This window comes from Thalassophryne amazonica, chromosome 1 (genome assembly GCF_902500255.1).
Source record: "Thalassophryne amazonica chromosome 1, fThaAma1.1, whole genome shotgun sequence".
In the NCBI taxonomy this organism is placed as follows: domain Eukaryota; kingdom Metazoa; phylum Chordata; class Actinopteri; order Batrachoidiformes; family Batrachoididae; genus Thalassophryne; species Thalassophryne amazonica.
In genome coordinates, this window is record NC_047103.1 from 17,004,935 (window position 1) to 17,028,466 (window position 23,532).

The 23,532-nt window shown below is 40.2% G+C and overlaps 1 protein-coding gene across 2 annotated transcripts in view; it reads left to right on the forward strand.

Moving 5' to 3' along the window:
• Positions 1–4,639: 4,639 nt before the first annotated feature.
• Positions 4,640–23,532, forward strand: part of myo3a (myosin IIIA) — a 182,750-nt gene continuing 163,857 nt past the window's right edge. The window contains exons 1-3 of one of the 2 annotated variants that reach the window (XM_034166350.1): positions 4,640–4,716; positions 14,193–14,376; positions 17,122–17,256. In XM_034166350.1, coding sequence (XP_034022241.1) covers positions 14,209–14,376; positions 17,122–17,256 — 303 coding nt within the window. In that variant the 5' untranslated portion in view covers positions 4,640–4,716; positions 14,193–14,208. Of the gene's footprint in view, positions 4,717–7,070; positions 7,561–14,192; positions 14,377–17,121; positions 17,257–23,532 lie in introns of those variants that run through there. The other variant, XM_034166359.1, reaches the window with a different exon arrangement.

A 23,532-nucleotide genomic window follows, 5' to 3' on the forward strand; every position in this document is an offset into this window, starting at 1 on the left:
CAATGAATCTGAATAGAAACAGAAAAATACTAAAGTTTAGTAACTCTAGTGATGGTGTGGTCCTGATGGGAAATGGAGCAGATCAGGTGGACAGAGGAGCAGGATTTGAAGGAACAAAGTGCTCAACTGCTTCACCTCAGGATCAAAGTACAAATGCAATAATGGGATGCTACTACCGCAAATGCTACTGGCCCGTTATTACGTCTGCCAAGGACGTAATAAAATCATCAGCATTTATTTATTTATTTGTCTGTCTGTGTTTTAGCAGGATTACGTCAAAACTACTGCAAGGATTTTGATGACATTTTCACCACATATAGGTATTAGGCCATGGAAGAACCCATTAAATTTTGGAAGTAATCCGGATCCGGATTCTGAATCAAGTTTCACTTTATATAGACTTTGAAGGATTACTGATAACAGGATTACGTCAAAACGACTGCACCGATTTTGACAAAATTTTCACCACGGATACATATTAGAGAATGGAAGACTGAATTTTGGAGTTGATCCGGATCTGTATTGGCGGGCGTCGGAAATCTCTGCTTGCTCTTGTTTTTTTTTATTTATTTGTCTGTCTGTCTGTTAGCAGGATAATGTCAAAACTACTTCACGGATTCTCACTAAATGTGCAAGTGTACCTTTTCCATTTACACACCAGTATTTGTCAAAAGTACGGTTTTGCCACTTGTTTGGCTGCTGTGAATCAGGAGTGAACTTTTTGACCTTATGTGGTTTTCTGCATTGGGTTGTCAACTCTACAAATTTGGAATGTTCAACTGACTTAGCACTTACATTGTAGAATTCACAATAGTTTATAAAATCACTCAACAAAATTCCGTAACAGTTTCCACCATCTGATGAATGCATATATGAGTTTTTGCAGGGAAAAAATTAATTACTGTGCCACCTGTTCATCTGTATGATAAATGAACAGCTCCACCACTAGAACAATCTGTTTGAACACAATAGATCATTTACAGGACAACATGGTCTCATCATATCTCACTTTTCTTCTAGAAGCAGGCTGTTAAAGAATGTAAAATATTTATTACTGTAAACCAAAGATAAATTAAATACATGATATTTGTACTGCTAGTAGTGTCTGCAAAACCTTGAATAATTTGAGTTGTTTGTGGAGAAACGCTGCTGTGCTACAGTGCACCCTGATCCAATCTGAAGATCACAGTCCTGGTCAAAAGTATTGACACCAATTTAGAATATCTTAAGAAATAAATGCAAAACAACCAATGTTGCACAATATGAATAACTAAAATCTCCATTGTTATCTCTTTTGACACTTTCTGTCACGTCTGCAGGATTGAAGATTTCCGTTTTCAATGAGGATTTAGCTCAGAGCCCATTGCTGGCCAGTTTCAACCATTCTTTTGTGCTGTTTGATGTGTGGTTTTGCGTCATTGTCCTACCTCAACCCTGGTGTTCTGAACAACACATTGCTCTAAAATGACTTGTAACCTTCTGACTTCTTCTTTCCTTTGATAAATTCCAGTACCAGAGACGTTATCCCAGAAAGACTGTGGCTTATGCATCTATGAAGGTTTTTGCAAACATCAGGGCTCCTTCACACATAATTCGATTGAAATCAACTAGCGCATGAAGGAGGAATTGCATGGCATTCGTGACAAATCAGAGCTGCCTGTAATGCCTCGTACACGTGTCACTACAACTATTCACGCACACCAGCAGCTGAAAGGCAGAGCGCCCTGTGAGAGCCGATTCAATCCCTCTCACAGCAAGTTTTGGCCAAATTCCAGGTAACACACACGAACGTCTAACACCGCTCGCCTGACACTTAGAAAATGTGTGGCCATTTGCGCAGTTAGCACAAAAACAGTCAGCAGATGATCACTTTGGAGCTGGATGTGAACTTTGTCTAAGTGCTTCCACGAGTGTGAAGTTGCAAAAAGCAACACACATGTGGTGCATGTGTCTCGCACGTGTGAATGTGTCATGCCCCCTGAAACACATGTGGCATATATGTGTTTCGCGCCCCCACTTGCATAAAATGCTTATATGTATGTACAGACATGAACAAATGCGAGGCCCGACAGCCAGGTCAGAGCGCACACAGCACGGGGAGGTGCCTCCCAGTGGCGTGTTGCCGATAGCTGCAGCTGTTGAGATCGCTGGTTCTGGACGTCCCATCTGGGGAACATGTACTGCGTTTGGACGGACATGAACTTACAACTGTCCACTGTGACGTGCGTGTGACTGCTTGCTGTCCTCACGAGGACATACATAAAAACTTATATCACTATTGTGACGGGCTGCAGCGAGCAAGCACACAGTGCCCACATTGACAGGCTGTCCCAGGTGAAGCGGACAGTCAGATCATAACACACAGCAAGCAATCTAAATGTCACATCACCCACGTGAGTTCTGTTCCACCTGACACAGTGTCTGTCCTGCAGTGCCCCATCCACAGGACACACGTAGGATTCAATAAAATGCTGTGGTTTATTTATGGTGTGTGGTTTTATTTTTTTATATGTTTATCTCCTTGTTGATTTCAGGCATTTTATACACCTTTTATAGGATAGCGATGGTAGTGCAGTGGTAATGTTTCTGGTTGGCAATCAGAGCTTTTGTAAATTGCAGGTTCGAATCCCATGGGTGGCATGTATTTTTTTCCACAGCAGCTGCACAATGTGGTTACTCATGCTCCAGCTGCTCATACTTTGTTCCCGCATGCACAAAACCGTTGCAGCTGCATCGTGCACGCCTGCCCGTCGCCTTGATGTTTTCGTGGTTCGCTCATACGATCTGTTCCACTGTGATTCACCCTGATTTGTACTTATTCATACGATGTGTGAAGGGGCCCTTAGCCTTGTCTTAGCTTACCTTTCTTTCAACAACATAATCCTCCTTGCCCCCCCCCCACTCCCCACCACCACCGCCACCACCTCCCAAACTACACCTGGATGCCCTCAGCCAATGCATACAACATCTCTGGGTATACAATGGCCCAGGCTGGTTTGCACACACACGGGTATAGTTTCAATTAGTCAAGATTATATGCCCTTGAGGTTTTCATAAATTAGTCTGTGTTTCAATGTCCGGAGGTAAACCCCCCACCCCACACCATCATAACATTACAAAATAATTGTGTTACATGGAAGATCAATATCAGTGACAACACACAGTCAGTTCAGTTCAGCCAGAATGTCTCAGAGCACTTCAGTGCTGTAACCAGTGTTTAGATCAATGTTTTGTTTGCTTAGAATTGATTATGCTTGATTTGTTTGTGACGCTAGTTAAAAATGTGTATTGTACTAGTTTAAAAGATTGTGTCATCAGCATATGAGATAAAATCAAAACTTAGCAGTGTATCTCTGATTATTTGGATTTGGTATGATGTAACCCAACCTAAACAATACCTTGGGGTGCAAAACTACGTAGGGTATACTACAAGCTAGCCGACTTAACCCCTGGTGGGTAAAGTTTAAATCTTACGCTGTCGCTTTGTTTCAGTAAAATACTTTTTTGCCATCAGTGCAGTAATTTTTTACTCCAAATGTAGAAATAATTATTCTGGATAAGCTGTAAGAGTTGTAGCTATCTAAGTAAGTAAATCATATGTAAATCCTGAGCGCAGTAGGTCATAGCGCTTATCTCCGGGTTTTGTAGCATGAAGTGCATGAAAGTCCACAAATTCCTCTGGACAGGACACCAGGCTGATAGAGGTTACTTCGCCAGCCAAGGCTGGTTCCTGTTTACAGCTGACTCAGGAGGGGAGGTGATGGTCTCATGGTTAAAGCGTTGGGCTTGAGACCAGAAGATCCTCAGTTCAAATCACAGCCTGACCGGAAAATCACTAAGGGCCCTTGGTCAAGGTCCTTAATCCCCTAGTTGCTCCCAGTGTAGTGAGTACCTTGTATGGCAGCACCCTCACATCAGGGTGAATGTGAGGCATTATTGTAAAGCGATTTGAGCATCTGATGCAGATGGAAAAGCGCTATTTGAATGCAGTCTATTTATGAGGTCTTTTGTCCAAGGACGGAAACAGGTAGCGTATTAATATCCCAACTTTCTGTCCCACTGACCTACTGCTCTGCAACGTATCCTCAGAGTATTACTTTAACTCTCAGGCCGGCTCTGGCTCGGTCCCACACCAGCTCATTTCCCAGCAGCGCCCTGTGTAATGGGACACTGCTAAATGACGCAGTGGCAGTCATGGCTTGTTGCACCTGAATCGCTCGGTGCTGCTGTCCGTGCATGATCCTGCCATCAGCTCATCTTCTGCAGACTGATTTATAGTCGTGTCAGACTTGGTGAATTTGGATATTGGACATCCCTACTCCCAGATCAGCAACTTAAACTAATTCCATGAGTTTCAACATTTTTTTTTTAACTTATGTGGACTGCATTACTATATTTTTTGATTGAAAATACTCAGCAGTATAGCAATCTAATGCTGACAGAACAGCATGTAAATGATGGAGTAAGTAAGAGAATGACGTTTGCTTTTTTGACTGTTCTACCTCTAAACACCTTTTAAGGGCTGTTTTTGGCTTGACTTTGCATGGATGTTGCGTGTCAAGTAGTAACCATGGTTACTGCATTTGTATTTCTGATTTGCACACTTTGGGAGTGGTTCCGTTTCCAGTGTGTCTGTGCATGTGTCCAATGGAAATCCCATGCTTACGATTTATGTGTCTCTGTTTGTTTGGGCCCACTCTGCATCAGCGAACAAAGGTCAGTAAGATCAAAATATCAAATATCTGCTTTACCTGAAAAAAAAAAAAATCTAGACAGATAGTGATTTTCACATGAAAGATTTCAGTTACTATAATCCTGTTAATTATTGTTGTGCTCTGATGATGCTGTCGGTGCCTTTATGGTGTTTGTGTCAAACCTGCTGGTGTGGGATTGGTTGAATTAGGATAAATAAATAAATAAAACTACACTGTAAATCAGATTAGTGCTTTTCTTTTGTTTCTTTGTTTTTGCATTGGAGTCTGCAAGGAGATTATCTTGGATTATGGACCAAAGTTAAAATGAAACCTAAACCCACTCAAACCCACTCCCAGATTTCTCGAACATTTCACCAGATAACCTTCTGCTTTCAGTATAAATAAAAGCAGATTACAATCCACTGGTTGCCGAACAGTTTCTCACTTCTTCAGAGAGATTATTTTGTGCAGGAACACAATTCAACATCAGTGGAATGACACTGACAGGAATGTGAAATAATATGGTCCAGATTATTCATTTCATCCAGATTATGTCATGCTGTTTGGTGAACATTAATTATGGAATGTCCTTTTGTTTTTATGTAAATGCACATTTAGAATTATGTAGCCTAAACCCAGTGGTTCCCTACGTTTTTGTTTATTTGAAAATCCCTACTTGTATCTCAGAAAGGCTGACACAGAAAAACAGCATTTCAGTGTAATATACAATATATAAAACATATTGGAAATATTGGCACTATCATAAAATGCACATAAACATATAGAAAAATGCTCATGAAGAAAATTATAATATTTACAAAGCTGGCAAATATTGTCTAGTTTTTGCTGTGATCATGTGTGTGCAGTAGACATCGCCTCCAGGAATTTGCAGTGCCAAGATTTCTACTACAAATCAATAAAGAATTCAACCAATATACATATGCATGTACGGAATGATAGATGGCTATATGTCTGTGCATCTATATAGAGAAATAAAGATATGTTGGATTAAATATTTGTTGAGTTAATTGCTGAATCTTGGCATCACAAATTCCTGGAGGGACTGAATAGAGGCATATGAAGATGAACAGGAATATGTACATCCCCAAATAAATAATGAATAAATAAATAAATAATAGGAATAATAAGAATAAATTTTACAACAAATATTTAATTTATTTTTATTTCACTGCAAACAGTATGAACCCAAAATATTCCATGTTTTGTATGGTCAATTTTATTTCATTTGTTAATATACATCCATTACTGCATTTAAGGCCTGCAATACATAAAAAAGTTTGGAGGGGAGAAATTTATGACTGTTAATGAGATAAAATAAATGATGTAATTATGTTATGTCGTCACAAACCCTGGCTCGGCCCCCAAACCAGAAAATATTCACTTTTAGAAGCTGAAATCAAAGAATTTTTTATAATTGTTAAAAAAAAATACTCAAAATGATTAATGATTATCGAAATAGCTGTCAAGTAATTTAATTTTTTATTAACAAGTTGTTTTTATTCTAACATATTAGCACCCAAATAGACTTCCATAGTTCCTTTAGGAGTTCCCTTGGGGGTCATATGTTTTCATTTTGTCAGTAATATTTGAAATTGTAGAGCTCAGCTCATTAAAATAACTGAACTTTTCTATAGAATCACTAATAGTTTCACATTTTGTAATACTATTCCTGCTCAGGAGAAAAACACGCAATAATTTGATGCTAATTCATCGACAACTGATTAAAGTGATGTCTGTAAAAATATCTACCTGATATAGACATTTTTTTTTGTTTTAAAACTACAAGTTCAAAATAAAACACTTGATATGTTTTCGGGTTCACCTGCTGGTGCAACATTAATAAAATCAATTCAACAATTTTAAGTGTGCAAAAATGTTGATCTCAATAGTAAAAATTAGACTTTTAGAAAACAAATCTAGTTGGAAAATTTGCAAGAAAAAAATCTCTTCTTCAAAAATCCTAATTTGTGCAAACATAGAGACATGCTCAGTTGTACGTGTGCAGCCATTTGTGTGCGGGCTGTGTTCATGTCACATCCCTAAACAACTAACGAAAAGTGACAGCTAGCCGTTGCCTCGGAGCAGACGAGGTCAGATTACCACACATACACAACCACGGCCTCTTCTAAGGGGTTATTTCCTTGCCATCTGTGCTTGTGTCCGAGGTGTCCAGTGCTTGTGTCCTCAGGTTTCGTCGTCTCGTGTGTCGCCGCATGTTGACACATATAGAAGCACTGGTGGATTATTAATAACTGCTGGTTTCTCAAGCACTGTACATTAGCTGAACACAAGTGTAATTACTGACACGGGTGCACGTATAGGAGCCTAATTGCTCTGCACAGACAATGACTCAACAAAATAAAGACTCACAGCAACTTGATGCGTGAATAATTGCCTTTCATTCTACAATAATTTATCTAAAAACATAATTTCTGTAAGATTAGCTCAGGCAGGGGCCTCTGTAGATATTTTCCTCGCATCTAAATATTACAAAATTGCCTATAAATCTAAATTTATAGAAATGGTGTTCTGTAGCACGACAGCCTCTAACCAGCTTTTCCTCGTGTATGAATGAGCGTCTATAAGGGGAAAGGCTCATGCTGCAACAGTGGCTAATTCCTGATAATCCCAACGTATCTCCGACCACTTAACAGAGGGCTTCCAAATGGAGCCGGGGAACTGCTCATGAGATTAACCATGTTAGCGCCTCCTCTACAGTTTACAACATAACAGTGTGCATGGTTTACACCTCCAGCCAGGCTAGCCGCTGCTCATGCTAACATTTAACACCGAAATAGATTGTCTGATTTCCAAAAATGCCACACAACCATGGTTAAAGAGCAATGTAAGTTTGGGTTAATTCACTCTTTACTTCATTACTGCTGTAAATTAGTAGTTTTTGCATTGATTGTTTTGTCGTGCAAATTTTATGCATTAGCTGCTTTCATAGCATTTATACGGTATCAGGTTGCGGGGCACTTAACTCTGTTTGAGGTTATTACCATATTGAATTGGAATTTTGAACTCTGTGAACTGGTCCTAACCTTAAACAGTAACAGAACTATTAATCAGAATTATTAATCTTTCTTTAACTTCTGGATCTGTTCCTAAATGTTTCAAATCTGCAGTGATTAAACCATTACTTAAGAAACCTAATCTTGACCCTGGTGTATTGACAAACTATCGGCCGATATCAAATCTATCATTTTTCTCTAAAATTCTGGAAAAAGTGGTGTCACGGCAGCTCGTAGACTATCTTACTGAGAATAATCTCTTTGAGCCACTGCAGTCTGCTTTTAGAAAATAATCATTCCACAGAGACAGCTCTCACTAAAGTGGTGAATGATCTTCTGCTTACAATGGATTCAGACACCACTACGGTTCTGTTGCTGTTAGATCTCAGTGCTGCATTTGATACAGTGGATCATCATATTCTACTTGATAGGCTGGAAAATCATTTTGGGATTACTGGGAGTGCCCTTGCATGGCTGACGTAATACTTGACCATTCGTTCTCACTGTGTTTTGTACAGTAACACTACCTCTAACCTTAGTGACATGAAATTTGGGGTTCCACAGGGGTCTGTCTTAGGCCCCCTGCTTTTCTCCCTTTATATAGCACCCCTTGGGCACATATTGCGGCATTTTGGGATTACCTTTCACTGCTATGCAGATGATACTCAGTTATACATGCCAATAACTGCTGGTAATCTTGTTCACATAAAATCCTTAGAAGATTGCCTTGCAGCAGTGAGAAGTTGGATGTCTACAAACTTCCTACTTTTAAACTCTGATAAGACCGAAATGATGGTTCTTAATCCAGTGAGACATCGGCATCAATTTGACCAGTTAACGCTCAGCCTCGGCTTGTGTGTCATACATCACACTGACAAAGTGAGGAACCTTGGGGTAATTTTTGATCCTTCGTTGTCCTTTGGCCTCCACATTAGAAATATTACTAGGACTGCTTTCTTCCAACTGCAAAATATTGTGAAGATTTGTCCCATCCTGTCCATGGCTGATGCTGAGACCCTGATCCATGCATTTATCTCTTCTAGATTGGACTACTGCAATGTTCGATTTTCTGGTTTACCGCAATCTAGCATTAGGGGTCTCCAATTAGTTCAAAATGCTGCAGCCAGACTTTTGACACGAAGCAGAAAGTTTGACCACATTACACCCATTTTGGCATCCCTTCACTGGCTTCCCGTTCCAGTGAGATCAGATTTTAAGGTTCTGCTACTAACCTATAAAATTATTCATGGACTGGCACATCCCTACCTAGCTGACCTAATTAAACCTTACGTACCGGCCCGGGCTTTACGTTCTCAGGGTGCAGGACTACTTTGTGTCCCTAAGGTGAATAAGAAGTCTGCGGGTCACAGAGCTTTCTCTTATCGTGCCCCTGTTCTGTGGAATGATCTCCCTGCATCAATAAAACAGTTAGATTCTGTGGAGATTTTCAAGTCCAGACTTAAGACGCACTTATTTTCCCTTTCATATGGCTAGCATACTGGTACAGTTTTGTTTTACCCTTTTTACTCTTTTAATTCATTTTATTAGTAATTGGAGCGGGCCGCGGCCTCAACTTTACCTAAATTGTGGGTCTTTTAGTGAAGTTTAGGGCTAGTGGCCGGCGATCACCTTAGTATTTCTCTGTTTTTCTTGTTGTTTAATGCTGGTAAATTATACAGTATTTTTTTTGTCTTTCTGATGCCTGATTCTGTTTTTTCTCTCTGTTTAAGGTGCAGCTCCATCCAGAGATGGGAGTTGTATTCGTGTTGACGATCCTCCTGTCCTGTGCGCCAATAGCATTTCTTGTATATTCGTCCGTGAATTGTTCTGTGAATTGTTCTGTAATTTATGTTTGTAGCATGGCCCAAGCAGAGGGTCACCCCATTGAGTCTGGTCTGCTTGAGGTTTCTTCCTCAGAGGGAGTTTTTCCTTACCACTGTTACTCTGGGGGTTGGTAAGTACCTATGTGAAACGCTTTGAGGCAACTCGCGTGATTTGGCGCTATATAAATGAAAATAAATTGAAATTGAAATTGAAATAGAACAGAAATTACGTGACTGTTTCAGTATTACAGACAACACGTGATTCATGGATTTTTTTTTTTCTCAAAATGACCGTAGTAGGTTTCTTGTTGATTCTTACATCATAAAGCGTGAACTATGGTGTGCAGACTGTCAAATTCAAGTTGATTTTTAACTGCTTTCTAAAGCACATTTACAACATAGTTTTAAATGCTGTTAAAAATACAAATTTTTACTGTCTTACCTGACAAATAGTCTTAATAACTGAGTTAGTGCACGGTGGGAAGCAGGGTGACTCAGTGGTTAGCAGTCTTGCCTCACAGTAAAAAGGTCTGAGGTTTGATTCCACCCATGCCCAGTTCCTTTGTGTGTGCACTTTGCGTGTTTTCTATGTGGGTTTCCTCCCAACACCAAAAGCATGCGCATTAGAATTTGCTCCTTTCTTTGCCCTTGACTAAGACAGCGTCTCTACATCTGGAGTTGGTCCCCGGGTGCCGGACTGTGGCTGATCACTGCTCCTGTTGGTTGGATTATGTCTAACTGTAATTAGGATGGATTAAATGCAGAGGACACATTTCAGTGTATATAAATATGTATGTATATTGACAATAAAGGCCCTTCTTCCATTTTCAGTGCTGGGATCACGATATCCACTGCAGTAGTTAATGCTTGAAAAAAATAAAAAAATAAAAACAAGAAAGAGTCACGCAAAACTAATAAACTGATATTGCCAAAGTTTGCCAAGGTTTGCAAAGAATGAGCCTGGTCTGAACTGCAGCATTTTTCAGAATATATGAACATTTTAAAAAATAAAACAGTAAACAAGCAGTTTTAAACACTGTGAAGTAGGGCATTTTAGTCAATAATGCCAAGTAAAATAAATCACCCAATCACTGTCAATGAAACTTGAAAAAACATGAAATTGTTCCTAAAAAGTGATGTGCAAATCAGCCTTTAAGTTGCAGGCACCCACACGTTGACCTGCAGGATGGACAGGTGCGGGTAAACTTGGTCAAAAATATTGTGGGTCTGGGCAGGGTGGGACAAAATGGGACAAAACAGAGTTCCCTCTAAGTAATTAATAATTCACAGGCTCTATGTGATTACTTCCATCTTCTCATCCCCTCTTCACCACAGGGTGTGCTGTGCACTGCTTGAAATTGTCTGCATTAAGTAACAAACCTATACATCTCACAAATCGGTCCACATCCAATCAAATAAGAAAATATATTCTGTCTCGATGGTATGGATTCCATTGATATCCAGTTGTCACTTCAGGTCATTGATTAGCGCTTATCAAATTGAGATTTCTACATCCAGTCTCCATCCAAATGTGTATCTAGTGCTTTCTGACACATCATGTACAAAAATAAGACGGATTACAACAACTCTGCTCGCTTACATTGTTGGTGGACATTCTACCCTCACATAGTGCCGTCAACAAAGACTTCTGAAGAGATTCCCAGTAAACCAACCCAGGCTCACGAGTGTTTTTCGTGCTCCTGTCACAAAATGAGTCAAATTTTCGGGAAGGGTTTTTTTTTTTGTTAAATCTTACTATTACTAACCCTACCCCTAACCCTAACCATAAACCCCCCCCAGACCCCCTCCCCCCCACATCACTTTTTTATACACTCATCACGGAATGCATTTCAATAAATTTGTGCTCCCGTTACGAAAATTTGGCACTTTTCGTGACAATATCATGAACCAATAGATTAATGTATATTTTGTGATGCTGAATCACGACATGCCATGAGATATGGTAGCAATAAACTCCCAAAGAATTAACAAATGTGTTAATTAGTTAACTGTATACCAGTGTGGATCGGGCTGGCTGTTTTTTGTTTTTTTGTTTTGTTTTGTTTTTTTCATGCTTTTGTTTAACTTTTTCATACCAGTTCTTACATCTGGGGGCAATAGCAAAATTCCATGAGAAAAGAAAAAAAAAAAAAAAAAAATCCTAACATGATCCTTTCTGTGAAGATGCCAGCTTCACTCTGTCTGGGTCACTATTCACATTCATTCATTTATTTTCTGCTGCTTATCTTTGTCTGGGTTAAGGTTTTTTCATCAAAATATGAAGACTATAAGTCTTAAACACTATAACAACATACTGCTGTAGAGTACAAACCTACTGCACACACTGTGGAGTCATTTTAGATAGTAGTTTTTGTTTTTATAAGAACCTGATGGGATATATTTTTCATTTTGGGGGCTCAAACACCGACCCCCTCCTGGACCCCCTGCAGTTTGCCTACAGAGCCAACAGGTCTGTAGATGACGCCATAAACCTGGCCCTGCACTCCATCCTGCAGCACCTGGACTCCCCAGGAACCTACGCTAGGATCCTGTTTGTGGACTTCAGCTCTGCATTCAACACCATCCTTCCAGCTTTGCTCCAGGACAAGCTTTCTCTGCTCCACGTGCCCAACTCCACCTACAGGTGGATCACAGACTTCCTGACGGACCGGAGTCAGCGTGTGACGCTGGGAAAAAATGTCTCGAACACTCAGGTTCTCAGCACAGGATCTCGCCAGGGCTGTGTCCTTTCCCCTCTGCTCTTCTCCCTCTACACTAACTGCTGCACCTCCAGCCACGACTCTGTAAAGCTTATCAAATTTGCGGACGACACCACCCTTATCGGACTCATTTCGGATGGGGATGAGTCTGCCTACAGGAGGGAGGTGGACCGGCTGGTGACCTGGTGCAGCAGCAACAACTTGGAGCTCAACGCCCACAAAACAGTGGAGATGATCGTGGACGTCAGGAAAGCCACAGCCCCCCCGCCCTCCCTCGCCCTCACCAACAGCCCCGTCACCACTGTGGTCTGTCACCGCTTCCTCGGCACCACCATCACCCAGGACCTCAAGTGGGAGTCAACCATCAGCTCCCTCATCAAGAAGGCCCAGCAGAGGATGTACTTCCTGCGGCAGCTGAAGAAGGCCAAGCTGCCTGTCCAGCTGATGGTGCAGTTCTACACGTCCATCATCGAGTCCATCCTCTGCTCCTCCATCACGGTGTGGTACGCCGGGGCCACAGCCAGGGACAGACACAGACTGCAGCGCATTGTGGCCTCTGCTGAGAAGGTGATCAGCTGTAGCCTTCCATCTCTCCATGACCTGCATGTCTCCAGGACTCTGGGCCGAGCAGGTCGGATCACAGCTGACCCTTCTCACCCTGCACACGGTCTGATCAAACCACTCCCCTCGGGCAGGAGGCTACGGTCCATCCGGACCAGAACCTCCCGCCATAAGAACAGTTTCTTCCCCTCTGCCGTTAGACTCATGAACACCTCATAACTCAGTCACCTTAAGCTTAACTCTGTCACTTTATCATCTTATCAATCACGGGTCACTTTAGACAGTGTACTTTGGTTTTTAATTGCAGTCCTCCCACTGCACTGTTTTTTCTGTTTCTCTGTTTTTCTGTTGCACACAGACTTTCATATTTCTTTTTTTTTTCATCTTATATTGTATCTTATTTTGACACATATGTTATATTTTATCTTAGCATTTTATCTCTTCTTAATGTTGCACCATTGTACCGAAGCAAATTCCTAGTCTGTGAATCCTGTTCACTGGCAATGGCAATAAACTTCTTCTGATTCTGATTCTGATTCTATAGAAAAGTTCACTTACTTCCGTTAATGAGCTGAGCTCTACAATTTCAAATTTTACAGACAAAATGATGACATTTGACCCCCAAGGGAACTCCTAAATGAACTATGGAAGTCTATTTGGGTGCTAATATGTTAGAATAAAAACTTAACTCATTAATCAAATATTAAATTAACTGACGACTGTTTCGATAATCAATTAATCATTTGAGTATTTTTAAAAACAATTATACAAATCTTTGATTTCAGCTTCTAAAATGTGAATATTTTCTGGTTTAATTTATGACCTGCTTTGCTCCTGTCTGGCAGTAAAGTGAATATCTTTAGGCTGTGGACAAAAGAAGACATTTGAAGACATTATCTTGGGCTCTGGATATCACTGATCAACATGTTTATCCTTTTTTTTTAAAACATATTATGGACTTAAATACTAATAAAAAAAATCAATTGATGAATTATTTTAGTTGCAGCATTACTTATGTGATTGCTTTTCATTGCATTTTATAGGATTTTATCGATTTACAATTTTCTCAAAGAATGCAAAGTAATGTCTTGTGATGGGTTTTTTTATTGACTTATTGAATACTGCTGCCATTGTTGTATGTTGCTACGAAACATTGACTTGACAAAGTGCCACATAGTGGGTTTTTGCTTTTACATAATAATCTGTTTGAGCTTAGTTCTTTACTAAAATGATTGTTAAATTCTCACGTGGATTAATGATGGCATAACAACAGCCGTCTGTACAAACTGCAGGTCAGAATGCTTTCTCTCCACCCTCTCATGCTTTTTAGTAACATCATCTAATCCTTTTCTTTTATAGGAGATCTCTCCTAAAGATGTTTCCACAATCAGGGAAATCTATTGTCTTTGACAACTTTCCGGATCCTACTGACACCTGGGAGATCATTGAGACAATCGGGAAGGGGACCTATGGAAAAGTCTACAAGGTGCTCAATAAAATCGATGGAAGTAAAGCAGCTGTAAAGATACTCGATCCCATCCATGTGAGTTGTTTATCATCACGAACGACCATTCTGATTGTGTTTTTTTTTTTTCCATGTTTCGGTTGAAATTCGCCCCCCACCTCACCGCCAGAGGTGGGGTAGAGGCTGTCTACGTGTTATGATCATGGATTTTTTTTTTTTTTTTTTTTTTACGGTACTTGTTGCAACAAATTGTTTTATCGCAGTTGTTTTGTGTTTTTTTCAACATTTGTTGGTGTAAATTTTTTAATCTAAAAAAGTAATTCCCTTTACACAATCGTCATAAAAGACGTGGATATTACAATATTGCATTTAGAGGAGGAAAAGCAGCACTAACATCTGCAGACTTTAAACTTCAGATGGATTAAAAAAATAGAATTTGAGACTTACTTTGGAGTTATTCCATATTATATGTCCCAGTCTGAGAATAATGTTCCAAGTCAGCCTCTCAAGATTCCCATAAAAAAAATCCAAATATACTCCAATAGTAAATGTATAGAGAAATCACAAATATAAAGCCTGTGTCTATAACAGATTAAGAACTACAGCCTTTTGAAATTCTTAATTTTCTCAATTTTTCCAAATGGCCCACTCGGTCCAAATGTTGTCCTTTAATTTGGCATGTACAGCTTTGAAAACTTGTAAACCTTGTAACCTAGAATTCAAAAATTATAAGCAGATAAGATATGTACTTTACCTCCTACAAGCTCTGAATATGGCTAAAATTTCAAAAATAATTTGTTAAATGTATTTATATTTGGCCATGGGTTTGCAGTAAGCAGATTTGTTACTTTTACAGGAGTCTCACAAAAAATTTTGAAATGTGTCCAATTTTCAAATTTCCTCAGAAATTCTTGTTTTCATGCCCTTATATGACCACGTAAGTAGTTAACTTTCATTTTCATATTTTTCTATTTATTCTTCTATATCTGAAGAAGATCTAACAAAAATGCTGCTGATCTTTCTTTGAAGAATTGATATAAAATGATCCTTTGTGATGTCACAATGGCCAGTAATTAGTGCTTTAGCCTATCGGTTTTGGGGCCATTGTGTGTGCCGTTTATTGTCTCCTTGTGTCTTCTTCGGTTCCTTCTGGTGTTCTCCGGCTTCTTCCCACAGTTCAAAGACATGCAGGTTAATTGTTGGTTCTAAATCACCCTCAGCAGTGAATAGAATTGTCTGTCTATTCCTGTGTCAGTCCTGGGATGTCGTTGCAACCTGTTCAGCTTCTGTAATAGGCAGATTCCAGCTTCTGATAAACTGTAACACCCGTTACTTTGTGCATAAATTCTCTGATATAGAATATTCAGTCCAGAAATAAAAAGAAAAATTACAAAGGCATCAATGTCAACATCACTGGAAAACACAAGAACTACATAAAGTACGGATGGGGTTTATTTGGTGATAGCTATGTACAAAATAGTCTATTTTGTTGACAGATTATCTTGAACAAAAATTCCAATTGAAAAGGTTAAATGCCAAGAGACTGGGCAAAGCATACGATATTTTAGTCTGTAACTCTTAAGATCTCTTCTTCTTGAGGGGAAGTTGTGATTTAAAGGCTCCTTGTGTCTCTTGTACTACACTAAATTGCCCTTGAGCAAGGTCCTTCAACCCCACGTTGATCCTGATGCATAGTTGAGCACCCTGCATGGCTGTCCCCCGATACTGGTGTGCGAGTGTATGAAAGACGGAATGTGAAACAGTCTGAGCATCTGACAGAGAGAAAAGGATCTGCAGAAAAGCATTTTCCATTTTTCATTTTTGTGTCCAAAAAAAACAAAAAAAAAACAACCTACATTCAGTTTTCTGCTTCATGGGTGCTTGCGTTTTGCTTTGTCGCCAATCCTCTCAAAATGTGATGAACATCCAGTGTAGGATCTATATGTCACATATCCGTTTGTATCATTTTGACATACATTCCAGGAATGTACTATTACATCTATATCAAAGTGAATTGATTCTTGTCATGCTTGTTTTTGGAATGTGACAGTGGCAGGTTGCCTGAATCCTCGAGGTCATTGTGTCCACTATTTTGAAGTTGTGCAGTTGTTGGAATCACACATGTTGCACAAATGACCCACCACATGCACTATACCTAAAAATATAACGCAATGCTAAAATACCCTCAGTCGTTTGAGCATGTAATCAGTGAAAGAGTATGTAGAAAATGTGACCTTTTTGACCCCTTGGAATAGGTCAAAGTTGGCCATCTTTGAACTTGTCCAAGGTCTGTCTCCCAAGGTTGTTCCCTGTGAATTTGAAGACCCTGGCAGTAATAGGACTGGAGTTATGCTGAGCAGAGACAGATGAACGCAAGGTCTTTGCAATACCCAATGGCCATATTTTGGCATTGGGTAAAAGCCACTGCCTTATCCGCGGCAACACCTATGACCTAACCTCTTTCCTGCTGTTTTTACTGCTGCACAAACTGGAAGACATCACAAATATTAACCGCTTCTAAGCCTGTATATCCCATCGATGGGAAATTTCACTTATTTGTGAGATACTGACAAGCCAAAATGAGGCGGGTGGTAGGTTAATCCAGCCTGCAGGAAGCTGGATTGGGAAGCCTGATTTCATTGCACCAGAATCACTTTTAGTTTCTGAATATGAAACCTAAACTTGAAACAGTAATATTTCTTGCAGAAGGTTGGGATTTGCAGTGAAATATACCAAGTTATGCTGATGATGCTTGGATATCTTATCAGAGAGTTGCAGTAGAAGTTGTAGTCTAAAATGTAAATGTTAAATGTCATTTTGCAGGATATTGATGAAGAAATCGAAGCAGAGTACAACATCCTCAAAGCTCTTTCTGATCACTCCAATGTTGTCAAATTCTACGGGATGTACTACAAAAAGGATCTTAAATGTGGGGATCAGCTGTGGCTTGTTCTGGAGGTAGGAGCCTTTATCATATTTGAATTGTATGTTTGTTACAATGTGTGCTGGAGAGCTCACTGAAACATTAAAAAAAACACTGGCTGGCCAGATGTGGTTGTATCATTAAATGCCCAGTTGTGTAATGAATCAAGATAGGAACCCTGGTGTCCCAGTTTATCTCCCCCCCCAACCCCCGGATATCTCCCCTTCCCCCTGGGATATTGAGGATATCTTACCCCCCAATTTCAATTTCAATTTAATTTAATTTATATAGCACCAAATCACAACAGAGTTGCCTCAAGGCGCTTCACACAAGTAAGGTCTAACCTTACCAACCCCCAGAGTAATAGTGGTAAAGAAAAACTCCCTCTGAGGAAGAAACCTCAAGCAGACCAGACTCAAAGGGGTGACCCTCTGCTTGGGCCATGCTACAGACATAAATTACAGAATAATTCACAAAACAAATATACAGGAAAAGCTGTTGGTGCACAGGACAGGAGGATTTCCAGCACAATTACCACACCCATCTCTGGATGGAGCTGCACCTTAAACAGAGAGAAAAAACTGAATCAGACATCAGAAAGACAAGAAATACTGTATGATTTGCCAGTATTAAACAACAAGAAAAGAAGGAAATACTAAGGTGATCGCCGGCTACTAGCCCTAAGCTTCACTAACAGACCCAGAATTTAGGTAAAGTTGAGTTTTCGCGGCACGCTTCATTTCCTAATAAAATTAATTAAAAGAGTAAAAAGCATAAAACAAAACTATACCAGTATGCTAGCCATACGAAAGGGAAAATAAGTGCATCTTAAGTCTGGACTTGAAAGTCTCCACAGAATCTGACTGTTTAATTGATGCAGGAAGATCATTCCGCAGAACAGGGGCATGATAAGAGAAAGCTCAGTGACTTGCAAACTTCTTATTCACCCTAGGGACACAAAGTAGTCCTGCACCCTGAGAACGCAAAGCCTGGACCGGTACGTAAGGTTTAATTAGGTCAGCTAAGTAGGGAGGTGCCTGTCCGTGAACAATTTTATAGACTAGTAGCAGAACCTTAAAATCTGATCTCACTGGGACAGGAAGCCAGTGAAGAGATGCCAAAATGGGTGTAATGTCGTCAAACTTTCTGCTTCGTATCAAAAGTCTGGCTGCAGCATTTTGAACCAATTGGAGAGCTCTAATGCTAGATTGCGGTAAACCAGAAAATAGAACATTGCAGTAGTCCAATCTAGAAGAGAAAAATGCATGGATCAGGGTCTCAGCATCAGCCATAGAGAGGATGGGACAAATCTTCGCTATATTTCGCAGGTGGAAGAAAGCAGTCCTCATAATATTTCTAACGTGGAGGTCAAAGGACAATGTAGGATCAAAAATTATCCCAAGGTTCCTCACTTTGTCAGTGTGATGTATGACACACGAGCCTAGGCTGAGTGTTAAGTGGTCAAATTGATGGAGATCATGTCTCACTGGGCCAAGAACCATCATTTCAGTCTTATCAGAGTTTCAAAGTAGGAAGTTTCTAGACATCCAACTTCTCACTGATGCAAGGCAATTTTCTAAGGATTTTATATGAACAAGATTACCTGCAGTTATCGGCAAGTATAACTGAATATCATCAGCATAGCAGTGAAAGGTAATCCCAAAAGGCCGCAATATGTGCCTAAGGGGTGCTATATAAAGGGAGAAAAGGCAGGGGACCTAAGACGGACCCCTGTGGAACCCCAAATTTCATGTCACTAAGGTTAGAGGTAGTGTTACTGTATAAAACACAGTGAGAACGACTGGTCAAGTATGACGTCAGCCATGCAAGGGCACTCCCAGTAATCCCAAAATGATTTTCCAGCCTATCAAGTAGAATATGATGATCCACAGTATCAAATGCAGCACTGAGATCTAACAGCACCAGAACTGTAGTGGTGTCCAAATCCATTGTAAGCAGCAGATCATTCACCACTTTAGTGAGAGCAGTCTCTGTGGAATGATATTTTCTAAAAGCAGACTGCAGTGGCTCAAAGAGATTATTCTCAGTAAAATAGTCCACAAGCTGCCGTGACACCACTTTTTCCAGAATTTTAGAGCAAAATGATAGATTTGATATCGGCCGATGGTTTTTCAATACACTAGCGTCAAGATTAGGTTTCTTAAGTAATGGTTTAATCAATCACTGCAGATTTGAAACATTTAGGAACAGATCCACAAGTTAAAAAGAAAATTAATAATTTCCATCACAGTCGGCCCAAGAGTGGGCCACAGTTCCTTAAACAGTTTTGTTGGTATACGATCAAATAAACAGGTTGTGCTTTTTGTTGATGTTACGAGTTTCATCAGCATGCCTAGTCAGATACTCTCAAATTCTGTAAATCTAGGCAATACCTCAGGAATGGCGCCCACCTCAATAGCAGGGTGTAGTGGCTGGGTTAAGGCATGCTGGGGTATGTTTAACCTAATGTCTTCTATTTTCTTCTCAAAGTAATCCAGGAAATCTTGTGCTGTAAAAGGAGAGTGAACTACATGTGGTTGTCCATGAATACGTTTTGCCACAACAAGAACTTTGAGTTATGCTTGTTTTGTTCATCAAATCAGAGTAATAGGTCCGCTTTGTAGCCAATAATGCATGCTTATAGTCTAAGATAGCATCGCAAGGTGAATACTTCTAATTTTGAACAACGCCATTTCCGTTACAGACCTCTTGCCTTATGCTTGAGGTCATGCAGGTAATCATTTAACCAAGGTGACTGTGATTTGGGGGAGTGCGGTTTTAACACAGGTGGTTCAATCATGTCGAGTGTAGTTTTGAGGATTGAGTTTAAACTATCCACAAGACTGTCTACTGATTGGGTATTTGTCACATGTGAAGCTAAGACATCAGGCAGTCTATCTTCGAGTTCAGTCTTAGTTGAGGAGTTGATGCATCGCCATAGTGATATATAAGGTTGTTGTTCCACTAAACACGGCAGCGACACTGTAAACTTAATAAGTGAGTGATCAGAGACCACTGATGTACAAGGCACGATGTCAGTATTCATGACAGCAATACCACATGCAAGAACTAGATCCAGGGTATTTCCACTAATGTGTGTCGAGTCCCGAATGCATTGTCGAAATCCTAATGCATCCACAATTTCCATAAATGATTTGCAGAGGGGATCAGAAGGCCTATTTATATGAACGTTAAAGTCATCAATGATCTGCACTAATTGACAAGTTAGAGATGAATGCACCAAATTCATCTAAGAAGTCAGAATATGGGCCACGAGGCCTATATACAGTGACAAAGTAATACGGCTGATTTTTATACTTCTGACCTTGGCAATGCATAATATCCTGAGCAGAGCGGAGAATCAGAGGCTCAAATGAGTTATATTTGTGACCCCAACAGTTAATAAGCTAAACCTTCATTTATAAATAAGAGCAACACCCCCGCCTTGCTTCGCATCACGAGAGACCTGACTAAATGTATATGCTGGTGGGCAGGCCTCATTTAAGGGGAGGACAGCTGTAGGTTTAAGCCAGGTTTCACATAACCCAATCATATCTAAGTGATGATCAATAATTAGATCATTAATCACCAATGATTTTGAGGACAGTCATCCTATGTTAATGAGACCCAAACTAAGGACCTCAGTGGGGTTGACAGTTGAACTGTTTGGATTTAAGGGTGGCTTTAGAGTAGCATATGAGACTATTAATCAATGCCAATAGATCTTTCCGGCAAGGTCACAAGCCCTCTCTATGTCCATTTTTGTGACCTCTGAGTGCTTCATCCTGACATCATTGGTGCCAACGTGAATAACTATGTGACTATATCTCATGTCATGTTCCTTAGTCTGTCTTCCCTTCTGCAGCATCAGCACCCTAAGATGGCATGCAATGTTGGGAGCTCTGGCCCTGGAATGCATTTAACATCATCCGGCGTCTGTAACCTGACTTTGCGGGTGATAGAATCCCCTATCACTAAAGTCCGGTGTTTCGGCCTGGAGACAGGAGTGGAAGTCACTTGTGGGCTCAGAGAATTCACATCAGGCAAGGGGGAGAACCGATTCACAGTTTGCAGTGACGAGTGTGATCGGGGTACCACAGCCGGGCACCAAGCCCTACAGGGCTTTCTCTGCCTAGCCACAGTACGAAAGCCATCCTCCACAGCCGGCATTTCTAGGCTAATGCTAATGAGCTTGCTAGCCGGCCCAACACTAATATATCTCTTACTGGGAATATATCCGGCCCCACCCTGGACATCTTTCCCCCACCCCCTGCATAACAAGTCTGCTGCAGTATTATCATACATTTCATCCTACTCAGATTTATACATGGCTGACACAGTGGAAGCAACATTGATATTGTTGAGGGATGTGGTCTTGCCCTTGACTGTCATAGGATATCTTACCCCCCACCCCATCATGGACAGATGTTCTATCATATCTCAGGTTGTCAGTCAGGTCCACATATTTATAGAGTATATTTGGAAGTATATTTGGAACTATTGTAGATAGCTATAGATACATACAGAAAAAATACCAATATTGTTCATTATTATTATTCACTTTATACATGCTTCCCTTAGGCAGTATTATTAGACAGCATTGCTTAAATTTTCATTGTTACGCAGATGATACTCAGCTTTATCTATCCATGAAGCCAGAGGACACACACCAATTAGCTAAACTGCAGGATTGTCTTACAGACATAAAGACATGGATGACCTCTAATTTCCTGCTTTTAAACTCAGATAAAACTGAAGTTATTGTACTTGGCCCCACAAATCTTAGAAACATGGTGTCTAACCAGATCCTTACTTTGGATGGCATTACCCTGACCTCTAGTAATACTGTGAGAAATCTTGGAGTCATTTTTGATCAGAATATGTCATTCAATGCGCATATTAAACAAATATGTAGGACTGCTTTTTTGCATTTGCGCAGTATCTCTAAAATTAGAAAGGTCTTGTCTCAGAGTGATGCTGAAAAACTAATTCATGCATTTATTTCCTCTAGGCTGGACTATTGTAATTCATTATTATCAGGTTGTCCTAAAAGTTCCCTGAAAAGCCTTCAGTTAATTCAAAATGCTGCTGTGACCCTGAACCATCCCTTAGTTATGCTGCTATAGACTTAGACTGCTGGGGGGTTCCCATGATGCACTGAGTGTTTCCTTCTCTTTTTGCTCTGTATGCACCACTCTGTATTTAATCATTAGTGATTGATCTCTGCTCCCCTCCACAGCATGTCTTTTTCCAGGTTCTCTCCCTCAGCCCCAACCAGTCCCAGCAGAAGACTGCCCCTCCCTGAGCCTGGTTCTGCTGGAGGTTTCTTCCTGTTAAAAGGGAGTTTTTCCTTCCCACTGTCACCAAGTGCTTGCTCACAGGGGGTCGTTTTGACAGTTGGGGTTTTTCTGTAATTATTGTATGGCTTTGCCTTGCAATATGAAGCACCTTGGGGCAACTGTTTGTTGTGATTTGGCGCTATATAAATGAAATTGATTTGATTTGATTTGATTGTTCACCGTCGATCAAACTGTGCTTCATTTGCAACCATAAAACATCTATGAAATATAGAGTTTAAAGGTTGCTCTACCTGTATTGGAAGGTTGCTACATAATTGTTTAATACTGCCAAGTTTATAGTGGGATGAATTTGGCAATATATAGTACAGATTTCTTGATATAGGCATGCAGGGGAAGATATCCAGGTCACGATATCTTACCACCTACCCCATCATGGACAGATGTTCTATCATATTTCAGGTTGTCAGTCAGCTCCATATATTTGTAGAGTATATTTGGAAAGGCGATTTAAAGGTACTTCCAAATAGGAAATATTGCTATTGTAGACAGCTATAGATACACACAGAAAGAATATCAATATCGTTCACCGTCAATCAAATTGTGCTTCATCTGGGACCTTAAAACATCTATGAAATATAGAGTTTAAAGGTTGCTCTATCCTGACTGGGCCTTATCAAGGTTTGGATAAACTTTAATCAGTGCTGCCCTGTAGAAATCTTGCCTTTCATGGGTAGGGGGAAGATTTCCAGGGTGGGGAAAATATACTGTTACACTGTAGTCTACCCTTTATTCCGATTCCGGTGGTCCGCCCCTTTATCCCAATCAATGCTAAAATAGTATGACATCAATTCCTGGCTACACTCAACCATTTTAAGTTTGTGAAAGTTTCTCAGGTTGCTTGGTTGATTATTTGTTTTAGCAAACAGGTTTAGTCTGGGAGTATGTGCTGGTGCCACACATTGCCACATCCAGTAGAGTACGGAACTGCCCTGAGTCCTGAATGGGAACCCC